Below are 14,137 nucleotides of genomic sequence, written 5' to 3'. Positions count from 1 at the left end.
CCCTGTTTTCCCACCCAACCCTTCCCACTTCCCTGTTCTGGATTTGCCTTATACTGCTACACTGAGTCTTTCCAGAACCAGGGGCCACTCCTCCTTTCTTCTTGTACCTCATTTGATGTGTGGGTTATGTTTTGGGTATTCCAGTTTTCTAGGTTAATATCCACTTATTAGTGAGTGCATACCATGATTCACCTTTTGAGTCTGGATTACCTCACTTAGTATGATGTTCTCTAGCTCCATCCATTTGCCTAAGAATTTCATGAATTCATTGTTTCTAATGGCTGAATAGTACTCCATTGTGTAGATATACCACATTTTTTTGCATCCACTCTTCTGTTGAGGGATACCTGGGTTCGTTCCAGCATCTGGCAATTATAAATAGGGCTGCTATGAACATAGTGGAACATGTATCCTTATTACATGGTGGGGAATCCTCTGGGTATATGCCCAGGAGTGGTATAGCAGGATCTTCTGGAAGTGAGGTGCCCAGTTTTCTGAGGAACCGCCAGACTGATTTCCAGAGTGGTTGTACCAATTTGCAACTCCACCAGCAGTGGAGGAGTGTTCCTCTTTCTCCACATCCTCGCCAACATCTGCTGTCTCCTGAATTTTCAATCTTAGCTATTCTGACTGGTGTAAGGTGAAATCTCAGGGTTGTTTTGATTTGCATTTCCCTAATGACTAATGAAGTTGAGCATTTTTTAAGATGCTTCTCCGCCATCCGAAGTTCTTCAGGTGAAAATTCTTTGTTTAACTCCGTACTCCATTTTTTCGGGGAGTGGGAGGCTAGAAAAGGGGAAATCATTTGAAATGTAAATAAAAAATATATTGAATTAAAAAAAAAAGAATTGACAAATGGGACCTCATAAAATTACAAAGTTTCTGTAAGGCAAAGGACACCATCAAAAGGGCAAATCGGCAACCAACAAATTGGGAAAAGATCTTCACCAATCCTACATCAGATAGAGGGCTAATATCCAATATATATAAAGAACTCAGGAAGTTAGACTCCAGAAAACCAAATAACCCTATTAAAAAATGGAGTACAGCCCATCTTTTTATATTGCACTAAGTGAAGTATTCTTATTTTTATTCCATGTAAGCCATCATGTCTACAACTCATCTGTTAGTTTATGTTTTCCCTGTCAATCTGCATTGCCAATTGTGTGTGTGACATATGTGCACACCCCCCCAGTACTGAGATAACATATATGTGCTGCCATCCCTTTAAACAAACTTTTTTTTTGCTTAAAAAATTATATGTGCATGTCTGTGTGTGACTTTGTGCAGGTGCTCACAGGGTCCCAACCCCTCCCCCCACCCCCCCCACCCCGAGCTAGAATTATAGGTCACTGTGAGCTGCCTGGTGTAGATGCTGGAATTAAACTTGGGTTCTCTATGAGATTAGCACATGCTCTTAACCACTGAGCCATTCCTCTAGCCCTGTAAAGACATTTTTATCATCTATTCAGCTCCCTTAAATGACCAAGGTTTTTCTGGGCGTGATGATAATTCCTCTTTGCCATGTATTTCTGACTCACGTCTAAGCTCACTTCCACCTTTCCAGAGTCCTCAGAAGGGACGACAGGCTTTAATTCCGCCCCATCCTCACCCCTTCCTTCTATGATGGCTTCTTGTCTCATTCCAAAACCTTCTTGGGCAGTCAGCTCAGAAGCAGGCACATAGCAGGGAAGTGACTTCTTTTTTTTTCTCTGTTGTTGAATTTATTACAGGAAGTTGACTGTCAAATGCTGTATGATCCTTCCAGCTGTTACAAGGTGGTGATGCAGGTGAAGTCAAGGGTTGAGGGAACAATCAGGGCTTCTGCAGGCAAGGTTCAAAGAGCCTCAGATGCTCTCCCTAGGAAGTGGCTGGGCCAACAGGTCACTAGGCAGATGACATTCTTTACCAACAGACTGTGGGCACCAAAGTTCACAGCCAACTGCACACACTTGGGATGGGCTAAGCAGACTGATGCTGTACAGAGCGAGGGCACAGCCTTGTGCCACCCACCTCTCCTCGCTGCTGTGCTACAGCGGCCTGTGTAGAAATGTGTGCCTTCCTTAAGAGATACTTGCAAACATTCCCTGCTGCCCAATTATTTCAAGATACTTTATTTCCAAATTGGGTCACAACATAAGCTTTAGGCCCGTTCCACCAATACACAAGCTACAAATGCTTGCTCCTCGGCTGTAGTATGTGAATGACGGAGTGTATGTATCCTCTAACTGCATGCTCCATGATCCTGCACATGTGATGGCCCTGCTGCACAAGAGACCCAAGCCAGATGCGAAGTGTGACTCATCGAACATCTGGGGACCAACATGTGATGGCCTGGATCGGATCTTTAACTTCTGTAACCTGCCTGAAATGCATGTGGGTGACTGGATGCTGTCTGAGAACATGCGTGCACACACCGTTGCTGCTGTCTGAGAACATGCGTGCACACACCGTTGCTGCTGCTTCTACCTTCAGTGGGTTCCATAAGCCAAACATCTGCTACGCAATGTCCCAGCCAATGTGACAACTCATGAAGCAGAGCCAGAGCCATGGCTTCCCAGTGGGAGTGGAGGAGCAGGATGATGGGAAGTGGCTTCTTATCCATGTGCCCACTGGGTCCCCACCATGAGAGGTAGGCTCCACATAGGTCAGAAGTGCCAGGAAAGGTGTAGAAGAAGAAGCTCCCACCACAGCACCCTTATTTCTATTCAACTGATTTAACCCAATTGAAATAAGTTGAGACTCTGGTCTTGAGGTACTGGTAAGTGATGAGGCAACTTTCAGAATGGATGGAGTGCCTGGGGAGGCGGGGGTGGGGGGGGGGGTTGGCAGGGCATATGGCTGGCTTCTGTAGCCGGTAGAGGGCCTAATACTAAGCCATGAGGAATGTCTTGGAGTGGTGCATCTGCCCTCAGCAGACCTTACTGGGAAGGATGGAGGGGCAGAGGATATGGAGTAGAGGAGCCTCCCTTGCTTTGAGGACAGAGTAGTACTGTGGTCAGGTTGCCACAGCACCTCCTGATCCACCTTCTGCTCTCCTGGCCTCTGACTTCCCAGTCCATTGCCCTTTCCTAAGCGAATCCTTTATCACTTCCCAATGGCTCCTCTGCTTCAACGCCAATCAACCTTTCCTTCTGAAAGTTCTAAACTCTGAACGTTCTGTCCTGACCAGAAACCACTGATGGTTCCCTATTGCCTAGAGAATAAATCTTAAATCACGGCCTTTGAGAGGCCACTCTGAGTCCATGGTTTGTAGAATGCTGTCATACAGCTAAGAACCAGCTTGGGGGAGCGCGGAAGGAGGTCACAAGCCCTACTCTGTCTTTCCAGGTTTGCTCCTTCCCAGCTCGCAACTTCCCACATCTCCATCTCTTCCGCCTGCCTATATTATCTCCCATAATGCTCATGTAATGTAAGTCATTTGCATATCTAAGCATACCCTGCTCTTGTTCATTCTGTTCCTGCCTCCCAGGATGCCTTTCCCTCCCATCATTAGCTGTTGAAATCCTACTCTATAAGGTCTACTTCCAATGTCATCTCCTCCATGAAGCCTTCTTGGAACCACGCTGTCCCTCTCCAACCTCAATCCATGGTCCATCCTTGTGTCCTACAGTTGGTTACAACTCGGCAAACCACATGGCTCCCCAAAATGTGAAGGATTTATGTTGATCCTTCTAGGATCCCTGGGACCCTAGGGAGATCCAAACCTCAGAACTGCTGAGGAGTTAGAAGTATCTGGTCCCCAGCTGGACTGTCTGCAACTTTAAGTCTGGAATTTCTGTGTTTAGTAGTATACATACAGTAAGTGCTTACTAGGTGCATACGCTTAGCTGAATTTGTGAAGCCTATTAAAGGATATGGGAATTGTATTTCTGTTCGTGACAGTGGGGCTGATGACAATGGAAGTTTCAAGGTCGACAAGCTAAATAAAGGGTCTATTCTCTCTGGGGTTAGGAATCCAAAAGGGTTCCCAAGGTGCTGCCGACCACCATCTGCCCATCCCTCTGTTCAGGTCTCACCCATAGTTCCAAAATATATCCTATCTATGGGCCAGAAAAGCCGGTTGTCGAGCCTCAGGCAAGAGCACAGACAGGAAACTCCCAGTGTGGATTCAGGCAAGCCAGAGGTGAGCCAACACAGGCAGAGATAAGAATCAGGGAGGTGGAGTAACTCATACTCCAAGCTGTGCTCGAGCTGATGCTCTCTCCTCCCAGGCCTCCCAGGAGGGTAGCAGAACTCACGGCCTAGACCTTCTTCTTACATAGCTGGGGAAGTGTTTTCTTTCTTCACCCTCTGCTCTAAGGACCTGAATTTTGGTCCCTGTATCTTGAGACGTATCTGCCCCACAGTTCCTGGTCCTGAGGCAGAGCATCATTCACCCCCCAGTTAGGCATTCATCTTCATGAACTGAAGAGATAGGGCTTTCCTACATCTTAGCAGAATTGTGCCAAAAGCCCAGAATGTCCTTTTTACCATCCTATGGCCATAGCCTGGTTATTCTGAGCAACCGGGCCAGCAGATGGCCGACCCCAGTGACCAGAACCCTGACTGCATTCTGTATTTTCAAGATCTGAAGACCCATGGTTCCTTTGGTGCTAAGACCCTAGCCCAGGTAGCACGTTTGTCTACTACCCACCCTTAGCCCCTCCCCGAGCCATCCCAGCCACTGCCCAGGGGCAGCCAGGAGGGTGGAGCTCTGAGTCAGAATATAAATTCCTCATCTTACCATCCAGCTGGAGAGCCGCCACGATGCTTCAGAGGCAGATGCCTGCTTGGGTTTCGCACTCCCTGTCAGATCCGTGCCAAGCAGAAGATGGCAGGTACTTGGCCTCCTGTGCCTTGAAGGTGAGGATGCAGTGATGGTGGTGGGCAGCCTGGGGCCAGAGGCAGGTGGCCAGGGAGGTGTGACCAGGAGATGAGGAGTCTGGGGACCGAGTGAGGGAAGCAGCCAGGTCCCAGGGAGACTCGTGGGCATTGTATATGTAGAGAGGTTGGCTTGGGAGTTCTTACCTATCACAAGAGAGAGGTGCTTTAGCCAAGTGTGGACCAGGGCTCCTAGCTAGGGATGGCACAGCTGAACATGCTTACAAGTGTTACAAAGCTGCATGCAGAGACTTTGGGCTATCCAGGGCCAAGCCAGTATCCAGTGTGAATAATGCATAGCTCTTCCAGGGGGAATCTATGTGTGGCCTGTCTTAGTAGTGACTGGTCATTAACCTTGTGGGCATCCTAAACTTTTGTGCTTTATGAGTGTGTGGTATGGGGGTGGCTTGAAATTTGAGAATTGGTGTACTGACAGTTAATTGCTGTCAGATGCCCCCTTGGGCATATGTACGGTCAAGGTCCCTAGGTCTAGACAAACTCTCAAGTCTCCCAGGGAAATCCCTGGCTCTGTCAAGGTGCTACTGCTTGAGACCAAATCTGTCTTTATTTTCCTGTCTGGGCAATGGGGAGATGCTCTCCACCTCCCCATTGGCTGTAAGCACACCATGGACAGGACTATCAGTAGCAAAGTAGTGTGCCCTTGGCCAGCCTGTACTAAACCACTGAAGAGACTGAATAAAGCCCCAAGAGGATTTTGTTCCTTTAGAGCAGGAGTTGGAGACATTGGCCAGTCTTCACGGAGCCTAGGGAGGAACTCCCTGTTGCATTGTGACAGTGGAGACATTGGCCAGTCTCCACGGAGCCTAGGGAGGAACTCCCTGTTGCATTGTGACAGGGTCCTGTTGCTGTCCTGAATGGGATTGACATTGACTCCTGGATCTCCCCCAAAAGGCTTGGGTAACTAGAAGGACCTCTAATCAGCATTTATCCCTCACTGACCCTCCAGAAATTTGGGCTAGGAGGGAGCCAGTGACTACGCCTAACTTGAGAGATGAAGTGGCCTCACCTGCCCAGCTTGCCCTGAGATGCCCCAGGGAAAGGAGCCGTCATCCTCTCTCCAGGAACTCAAGCCTGGGCAGTGGGGTAGGGAGGGGATGCCTGGCTTGGATAAGCACTGAACCCATCACTTCTGAAACCTAGTGGTCAGACCGTCCCTGGCCTCTCCTATCCAGGAGCCTTATGGCAGAGATGTGGGTAGGCTGTTTGTAAAGTAACTAATTTGCTTTTGACTGATTAGCAGAAACGGCTGGGTCCTTGGGTCTAGGGACACCGACTAAGGGGAAGTGATGGTCTTATGGTTGCTTCTGCTATTAAACTGTCTAGTCATGACCATTGCTTATGTTTAGCCGGAGTCACTCAACAGATAAAAAGCACACAGGCAAGGTTTGCCCTGAGTCCTGGTTTCATTCTAGCCTCATCATTTCTGACTGTGCAAGCCTTTGTGATATGTAGCCTTCCTAAAACCTGTCTGTTCTTCCATAAGGCAAGGCTAATGTCTTCCTTGGAGGCTGGCCAGAGGGTTAAGTAAGACCCTATGCAAGGCAGCTGGTTCAGGGGCAGAGGCAAGAACGGGCTGGGCATACCATGGGACTATAATAGATGTCCTTCTTCTTCATGCCCCCAAGAGTCATATCTGTAAAATTAGGGAGAATGACAACATTAAGCAGATAATCCATAGATTCCCATCCCCTGTGCCCCTGTATGAGCTGGCAATGTTTCCTATCTTAAGAGGAAAATGGAATCCTGACAATATCGAGGTTGAGGCCAGGAAGGAAGGCGGACTGTGCATGTCTACAGCAGAAACATTCTGGCTCCCTGTCCTTCATGGCCTTCTCAGAGCTGTTGTCCAGCTCTCGTCTCTGGCACAGCTGTGCTGACTGTTCCAGAGGCTGAATGAACCTCTATGCTGTTTGTCCTGAAGTTCCTGCCTTGACCTCCAAGGCCCTGAGTGCATCTGGCTCCTCCCAGGGTCTGCCAAGTGCCCTCTGAGCTCAGGAGTCCACCTGCCTTTATCCCAGGGACATAGCTCCAAAGCCCAGTGCCTGGTCATGCCTGTAGTTAAGCATACTAACTTCTGCCCTGTACCCAGACTTAGCCAAGCTTGGGCTCGTCCAAGTCTCTAAGCTTTTGGCCACGTATCTGGGCTACTTAATCTGACTGGTTTCTGGTTCCCATCAGTATATTCGTAGACACTGTGCTGTGTTCTATTGCATCTTTAAAAAAATACTTTTGTTTTATATGTAGGGGTATTTTGCCTGCATGTATGTCTGTGTACCACATGCATTCAGTGCCTTTGAAGGCCAGAAAAGGGTGTCTAATCCCCTGGAACTAGAGTTGCAAATAGTTGTGAGCTGATGAACTCAAACTTGGGTTCTCTTGAAGAACAGCCAGTGCTCTTAAGCACTGAACCATCTTCTAGCCCTTCTATTGTATCTTTTTACCATACATCAGCTTCCTCTGAGGTGTGAATGTTTGATCAACTAATACCACTTATAATAAGTGGTATTATCAGTAATAAGTGTACTTCTTTCTCAAACAGAGGTGTGTGTGTGTGTGTGTGTTTGGGGGTGGAGAGTTGTTTTCCTGGTTTTGGTTCCTGAGTCCTGAGATCACCGGTGTGTTTCACCCACTCCTGGGGGACTTCCACAGTCTTACACCTAACTCTGAAAATGCATCTAGGCCATGTAGTGTGATTTATCTTGTACGTCTGGCCCTTTAAAGGATCCCAACTTGCTAGTCAACTGACCCTTTAATTCTTAGCTGTTAGAACTGTTTGACCCTATGACCTTCGGTGTTGGTTGCCTCTTGGATTTCTGGGGACATGACGGAATATAAAAAAGCTAGCTATGAAGGTGAACTGGGTCAGCAGAGTGAGAAGAGGTGACAGCTGGTGACAATTCAGCCAGGAGAAGCTGAGCTGAGCAGAGGAGCTACAGCAGTTGTTATAGTTTGGAGCTGCCAGTATTGGGAAAACTGGGAGAAGGGATTGTTTAAGCAAACTGTTAGGGAACTGAGGGAGAAATGGTTGGGAAAATGTAAAGGGGCTGGGAGGACTGTCAGGGAGTTAAGAGAACTGGTTACTGTTTGTAAAAAAAAAAAAGAAAACAAACAAACAACACATTTTACACAGTCTAGACCTTTGTCCAGTAATCCTGATGACCTCCTCCCAGTGCTTTCCCTGTATCTTCTATGAGAAACAAATGGGCACAGAAGTAGCTGCTGATGCTCTGCTGAAAAGAGGATTATGGGTTATGTAGTCCAAACCCGTGATGGAAATGGCAAGACTTTCCCATGAAGCAAGGCTTCCTCGACTCAAGCAATGCATACCTGCTGTTGAGTAAGGGGTGTGCTTACTATGGACCAAGGAGAGCTGGATATTGCTTAAAGGATGGAATTTACAATCAGGTTCAAAGATTTTAATACATTTAAAACTTAGGTAAGAAAATAACGAGCTGGTTTGCTTCTTTCCTTTGTTGTAAACAATGTCCCATTAAAGATGCAGTTGGAAGGCTGTGAGGTCTGTCAGTCAGTGCTGGCTGGAGGACTGATGTGACTACATCCCAAGCCACTCACACTGGTTTCAGTTTTAAGCAAGCCTGGTCTGTGGTAGATTTTTTTGGTTGTTTTGGGGGGGTTGTTATTTTTTTTAACACTGGTGTTTGAGACATCTTAGGAGGAAATCTACTCCATGTAGGCAGCCTACTGATTCTGTCAGCTCTACAAACAAAAATCAGACTCTGGGGGAAAGGGACCTCTTTTCTTCTCCCATCACTATAGTGTTTCAAGGTGGTAGAAAAAAATTAGGCAAGAAAATCCATAGGAAGTGAGATATGGTAAACTCAGCGTCAGAAAGAGTTTGAGGACAGCTACATGAGATTTTGCCTCAAAGAAGCTGTCATCATCATCACCACCACCACCTCCAGAGAATGTGCACACATGTAGCCTGTACTAACTCCATGGTCATTGATGTTGCTGGTATTGTAGGATAGAGGAGGAAGAAATGGCGACCCCCATCGGCAGGCACTGTGGGTAGAAGACAGGAGAGAGCAGTTCCTGCCTAGATTCCAGGCACCCTTTGAGAAAGTGAGGGGCAGAACGAGCCTTACCAGGAGAGCACACATTCCTTTAAAAAAGGTGATGCTTGTCTCCTTGTTCAGCCAGGCCAGGACCTACCATGCCCAGGACAGGGTGAGAAATAAAGAGCTCACTGCCTAGAGCAGTCCTGCCACAGGTCACAGGTCACAGGTCACATAAAAGTAGTATTGTATTTACCCTTTGGCCAACTCACAGGGCTCACAAAAGAATGCTATGTGGACAACTTATTGTTCCTGAAGACTTCAGAGTTACACTCAGAAGGGATCCTTGGACACACATGCAACTGTCAGATCTTGTTCTGTTCTCGGTGCAACTGTTGGAGAGATGAAATGAATCTTGAAATTATGTGACCCCTGACCCCTGTCAGGTACCTAGGAACTTGGATTTCTCAGAATCATTGTTCTGTTGGTTAGACTGGAGCCCTAGGGTAGTCTAGAAGGAAGATGGGTGTGTGCTAACACAGGCGGCCCTGGGTGGTGGTATTGTGAGAACTCACACCCCCACTCCGTTTCACATAAACTTGGCTTTTCCGCAATCTTAGTATTCTTTAAAAAGACTAGACCTGTCTGAGAAAGTCAGAGTGTCTAGCAGCACTGGGAGTGATGTGCTCAGTGAGGCGAATGGGCCCCAGCTCCTCAGCTTCTGCACAGACTTGGGATCTGTAGGATAAGTCTCAGTCAGAGGCTGGGAATGGACAGTGCCAGGCTGGACTTCCCCTGAGCAACATTCTCAGGCAAAGCTTCAAGTCTGAGGTGTAAGCAAAAGGGCTTAAGTCCAAAGAAATACCCAAGGCACCAAAGACAACAGACACTGTTCTCACACTGTGTTGGTTCAGGGAGGCCTAGAGGAGCCGAGCTCCTCACCTCGCCAGACTAGGACCCTGGGCCAGAAGCACCTTCCAGAGTCTGGAAATGCAATGGTCTGCGGGGAGGCTTCCAAAGCCAAGACCATTCCCATTGTAGGCAGCAAGAGTGCACGGCCAGCTAGTTCTCTCTGTTGTCCTCACCCTGCCCAGCCTCTACCTTGGTTCTTCCCTGACTCCCCAGCGTCTAGCCCAGGGCCTGGCTCACAGTGGCTGTTCGAAAACCCTGAGTAAAACTCACAAGGCAGAGAGAAGTCAGTGCCTCTATGCAGAGAGGCAACTGGAAGACACTGTCCAATTGTCATGGTGGCAGGGCACCTGTGTAGGGAAGAACATGAGTCCCTGAAGACCTGCCATACAGAGGTAGGGAAGAATTAAATATTATCTTGAAACCTGGGCAGGAGTCTTGACTGGAGAAAGACTAAGAGAGCTGTGTTCCTTCCACAGGCTTACACAAGATACAGGGACGCTTTGAGAGTTGGGGAGCATGGGCCCTGGGTGGGTCTGCACCTGAGAAGCAGAAAGTTATAGGGTAGAATGAGGACAAAAGTGGACCCACAGCTAATAAGCAACTCACAGAGGACAAAGACAGCTGCTAAGGGAAGTGAGCCTGACCTCCTGAGGAAGGCAGGAGCTCACTTCAGGTAGGCTAGACTCGCGGAGGCGGGGCTCTCTGCAAGTGATCAGAGCAAGAACAAGAGCAAGACCTAAACGCCAGCATCAAAGGCAAGGCTCAGGGTGTGCCCCCAGGTCCAGCTCCCAAGGGAGAAGCAGAAACCTGAGGGCTCCAGTCCCTGGGGTTAGCAATACTGACGGAGGCATCAGTCATCGTTTTGAAGATTATCTATGTGTTTGTTATTGTGAAAGAGAGGCCAATTGCACATGAGCCAAGACTTCACAGACATGTATAGCAAGGCATGGTGAAATGAAGGCAGATGCCTTCTTAGGAGAAAAGTACTGTGGCTAGGAATCCATGGGTCCTATGGGGAAGGGACACGACAGGCGAGGGAGACAACAAATACCCTGAGTGGGAACTGTGGCCCAGGGTGGTGGTAAGCTCCCGGCACGAGATGCCCAGGCTTCATCAACATCCACCCTCCTCCCCAGTCACACCGTGCCTACCATCTGAGCAAGCTGCCAGGCTGGGTAGGTGTCTTAGTCAGAGTTTCTATTCCTGCACAAACATCATGACCAAGAAGCAAGTTGGGGAGGAAAGGGTTTATTCAGCTTACACTTCCACACTGCTGTTCATCACCAAAGGAAGTCAGGACTGGAACTCAAGCAGGTTAGGAAGCAGGAGCTGATGCAGAGGCCATGGAGGGATGTTCCTTACTGGCTTGCTTCCCCTGGCTTGCTCAGCCTGCTCTCTTATAGAACCCAAAAATACCAGCCCAGGAATGGTACCACCCACAAGGGGCCCTTCCCCCCTGATCACTAATTGAGAAAATGCCTCACAGTTGGATCTCATGGAGGCACTTCCCCAACTGAAACTCCTTTCTCTGTGATAACTCCAGCCTGTGTCAAGTTGACACACAAAACCAGCCAGTACAGTAGGCAAGGGAAATTTTTGTGTCTGTGTGTCTGGAATAAGAAATCATTCATTGGGCAAAGAGAATAGAAACATCTCGGGATGCTCTTAATATTCCTTCTGTGCTTGGGCCAGAACATTCACTGTCTAACCCACATTTATTATTATATATCTGCATATGTCAGCAGAGAGATACGGAAAGCAGCACGTCTCAGCTCTAGAGGCTTCCATGTAGAAGATTAGCCAAAATAAACAATGTCAGAACAGCGTGGGTTGCTGCACAGCGGGTGGTCAGGAAGACAAGTGTGAAGAGATCTCCACAGCAGCACTGCTCTGGAGGCTGCATTCAAAGAGTGACTCCATTTTGTTATCAATCCACAGGAGAGGCTGTCTCCATGCCACCTGTTGACAGTGAGGGTCATCGGCATGAAAAATGTTCGGCAGGCTGATATATGTAAGTATCACCCCCCCCCCTTGTCCCTCCTGTTTTGGGGATCTGGACAGAGAAAGGATCTGGCTGCATCCAGTCAGGCATGTCTCTCTGTGTATAGAATCCCACAGACCTTGAGCCACTGCTACATATCACTAGTGAGTTTAGGGGCTGCTGTGGTAACGTAGGAGAGGCCCTTTCGTGTCATGGAACCAACTGCCAGCCCCTCAGAGCCACTTCTCCAGACATGGTTCTTAAACTGGGACCTGCAACCACAGCAGGGTTTGTAGCACCCAGCTCTGCAGCCCAGCCTTCCCCATGTGGTTGGACATAGATCACTAGGCAGGAATTAAATGTGTGTGTGTGTGTGGTGTGTGTGTGTGTGTGTGTGTGTGTGTGTGTGTGTGTGTGTGTGTGTACACTGTAGCTATCTTCAGACACACCAGAAGAGGGCATCCAAACCCATTACAGATGGTTGTGAGCCACCATGTAGTTGCTAGGAATAGAACTCAGGATCTCTGGAGGAGCAGTCAGTGCTCTTAACCTCTGAGCCATCTAGGCAGAAATTCTTTATAGCCTAACTTCCCCTCTGTCTCTCCCCTGCTGCATTCCCAGGCCACGGGAGTTCAGAGAACCTCAGCTTTGGGAGGAAAGGAAGCCATTGACTGGGCCAGAGATGCCCTACAGCTATGTTATGGTATAGTTGTCTAAGAAATCAGTTCTCTCCTCATGTAGGCCCCCTGCTTGCCCAAACTAGAAAGGAAGTTTGGCCTCTCTAGGGAGAGAACGCTCTGTGTCTAGGGTATACAGCTATGGGAACTGCCAAGCCAAGACAGCCACACTGAGGTCCTAGGTCTGACTGGCCAGACTGTAAGCATCCGTGGGTCTGGAAGCCTGGTCTGAGAAAGGGCGCCTGAGAGGGGCTCTGTCCTTGAAGCACCTGGTGTGGGCTGGCCAGCACGTATCCAACACCATTAATTCTCCCAATGCCCGAGGGATCATCACAGGAAACTCACTTTGTAGGTGAAGGGTTAATGATAGCCTGAAATAGAATTAGAGTTTGATTCTAGGCCTGAAGGTCTGTCGAGGAGAGGGGACCCTCTAGGACAGTGCTTCTTACCCTCCTCATGCTGCAACCCTTTAATAGAGTTCCTCATGTTGTGGTAACCCCCAACCAGAAAATGATTTTGTTGTTGCCTCATAACTGTAATTTTGCTACTGTTATGAACCATGAATCATAATGTAAATATCTGATACGCTGCATATAGGACTTGATAAGATATGATATCTGATATGAGCCACAGGTTGAGAACTGCCGCTCTAAAAAAAGAGGCTGTGGTCAGATCATACAGTCAGAAGAAGCTAGATAGCAGAGGAATCTGCTGCATGAGTTAGTTCCTGGGGATCACATGGCTTCCTGACGCTCACGTGAGAATGCAGATCAGGGAGAGCAGGCATGGAGGTGCTGGGGACTTACAGTGCAGGGGTGAGTGTGGAAGGACAGCTCTGACGTCCCAGCAAAGGGACAGCAAAGGGTCGGACATGATTCAGACAGCCTATAGAGGGTGAGGCACTCAGGTCCCATGCCAGTGGGAGCTGTTCCAAGAAGCATTAAGTCTAGCTTGTGTCAGCTGAGGGGCCCACTAGAGAGCAAGGGATTCTCAGACTCCTTGGGGCTTTCTCAGCACACTGGGATATGATCTGAGGAGCCAGGAATTGTCTGTCCCCTTGGCCCAGACCATGCCATCTCTTTAGCCTTACCTGCTCATTCCAGAAGAGTTCTCTCTCTCCATCCCTTCTTGGGTCAAGGCCACCCCTCCCCTTAGCCTTAGCTCTCACATGCCTTTCTCCAGCTTCTCCAGAGGTGTGTCAGCTCCAGCCTCATTACCATCACCAGTCACCCAGGATGCACATTTTCAGTCTGCGTGCCTGCACCTGCACGCAAGGTCTTCCATTGTCCAAGGCCCTCTCTTCTGTCATTTCCCAGCCACACCTGTCCCCTGGAGGCTGGCGAGTGGTGATGCAGACCATGGTCTGGCTTTTCAGGTCTCCTTTTCCCCTCCCCCGTGTGTCCCTCCCCCACATGCCCCTCAGCATGCAAGCAGCCCTTGGAGATCTCTTTGGAGTCCCCTTATCTGCGTCTTCCTCGCTTGTCTAAGGGATAAAAGGCAGAAACGGCATCTGAGGGTGCTCACGAAGTTACATTAAGTCTGCACTCCATGGTTGTCACAGCCTAGGCTATGTGCCACCTTCTATGGATTCAGTGAGAAATTATCCTGATCACTTTTATGAAAAATTGTCCCCCTGTAGCCTAAATACAAAATGAATGGTTCTTTGG

The 14,137-nt window shown here is 48.6% G+C and overlaps 1 protein-coding gene across 2 annotated transcripts in view; it reads left to right on the top strand.

Moving 5' to 3' along the window:
* The window catches only part of Pla2g4e (phospholipase A2 group IVE), a 65,150-nt gene that overhangs the window by 20,850 nt on the left and 30,163 nt on the right, over positions 1 to 14,137 (top strand). The window contains exons 1-2 of one of the 2 annotated variants that reach the window (XM_052181462.1): positions 4,750 to 4,845; positions 11,751 to 11,823. In XM_052181462.1, coding sequence (XP_052037422.1) covers positions 4,750 to 4,845; positions 11,751 to 11,823 — 169 coding nt within the window. Of the gene's footprint in view, positions 1 to 4,749; positions 4,846 to 11,750; positions 11,824 to 14,137 lie in introns of those variants that run through there. The other variant, XM_052181463.1, reaches the window with a different exon arrangement.

The sequence above is a fragment of the Apodemus sylvaticus genome, chromosome 5 (assembly GCF_947179515.1).
Source record: "Apodemus sylvaticus chromosome 5, mApoSyl1.1, whole genome shotgun sequence".
Taxonomy (NCBI): domain Eukaryota; kingdom Metazoa; phylum Chordata; class Mammalia; order Rodentia; family Muridae; genus Apodemus; species Apodemus sylvaticus.
The sequence above is the reverse complement of the archived record's forward strand: the minus strand, read 5'-3'. Positions and strand labels throughout refer to the sequence as shown.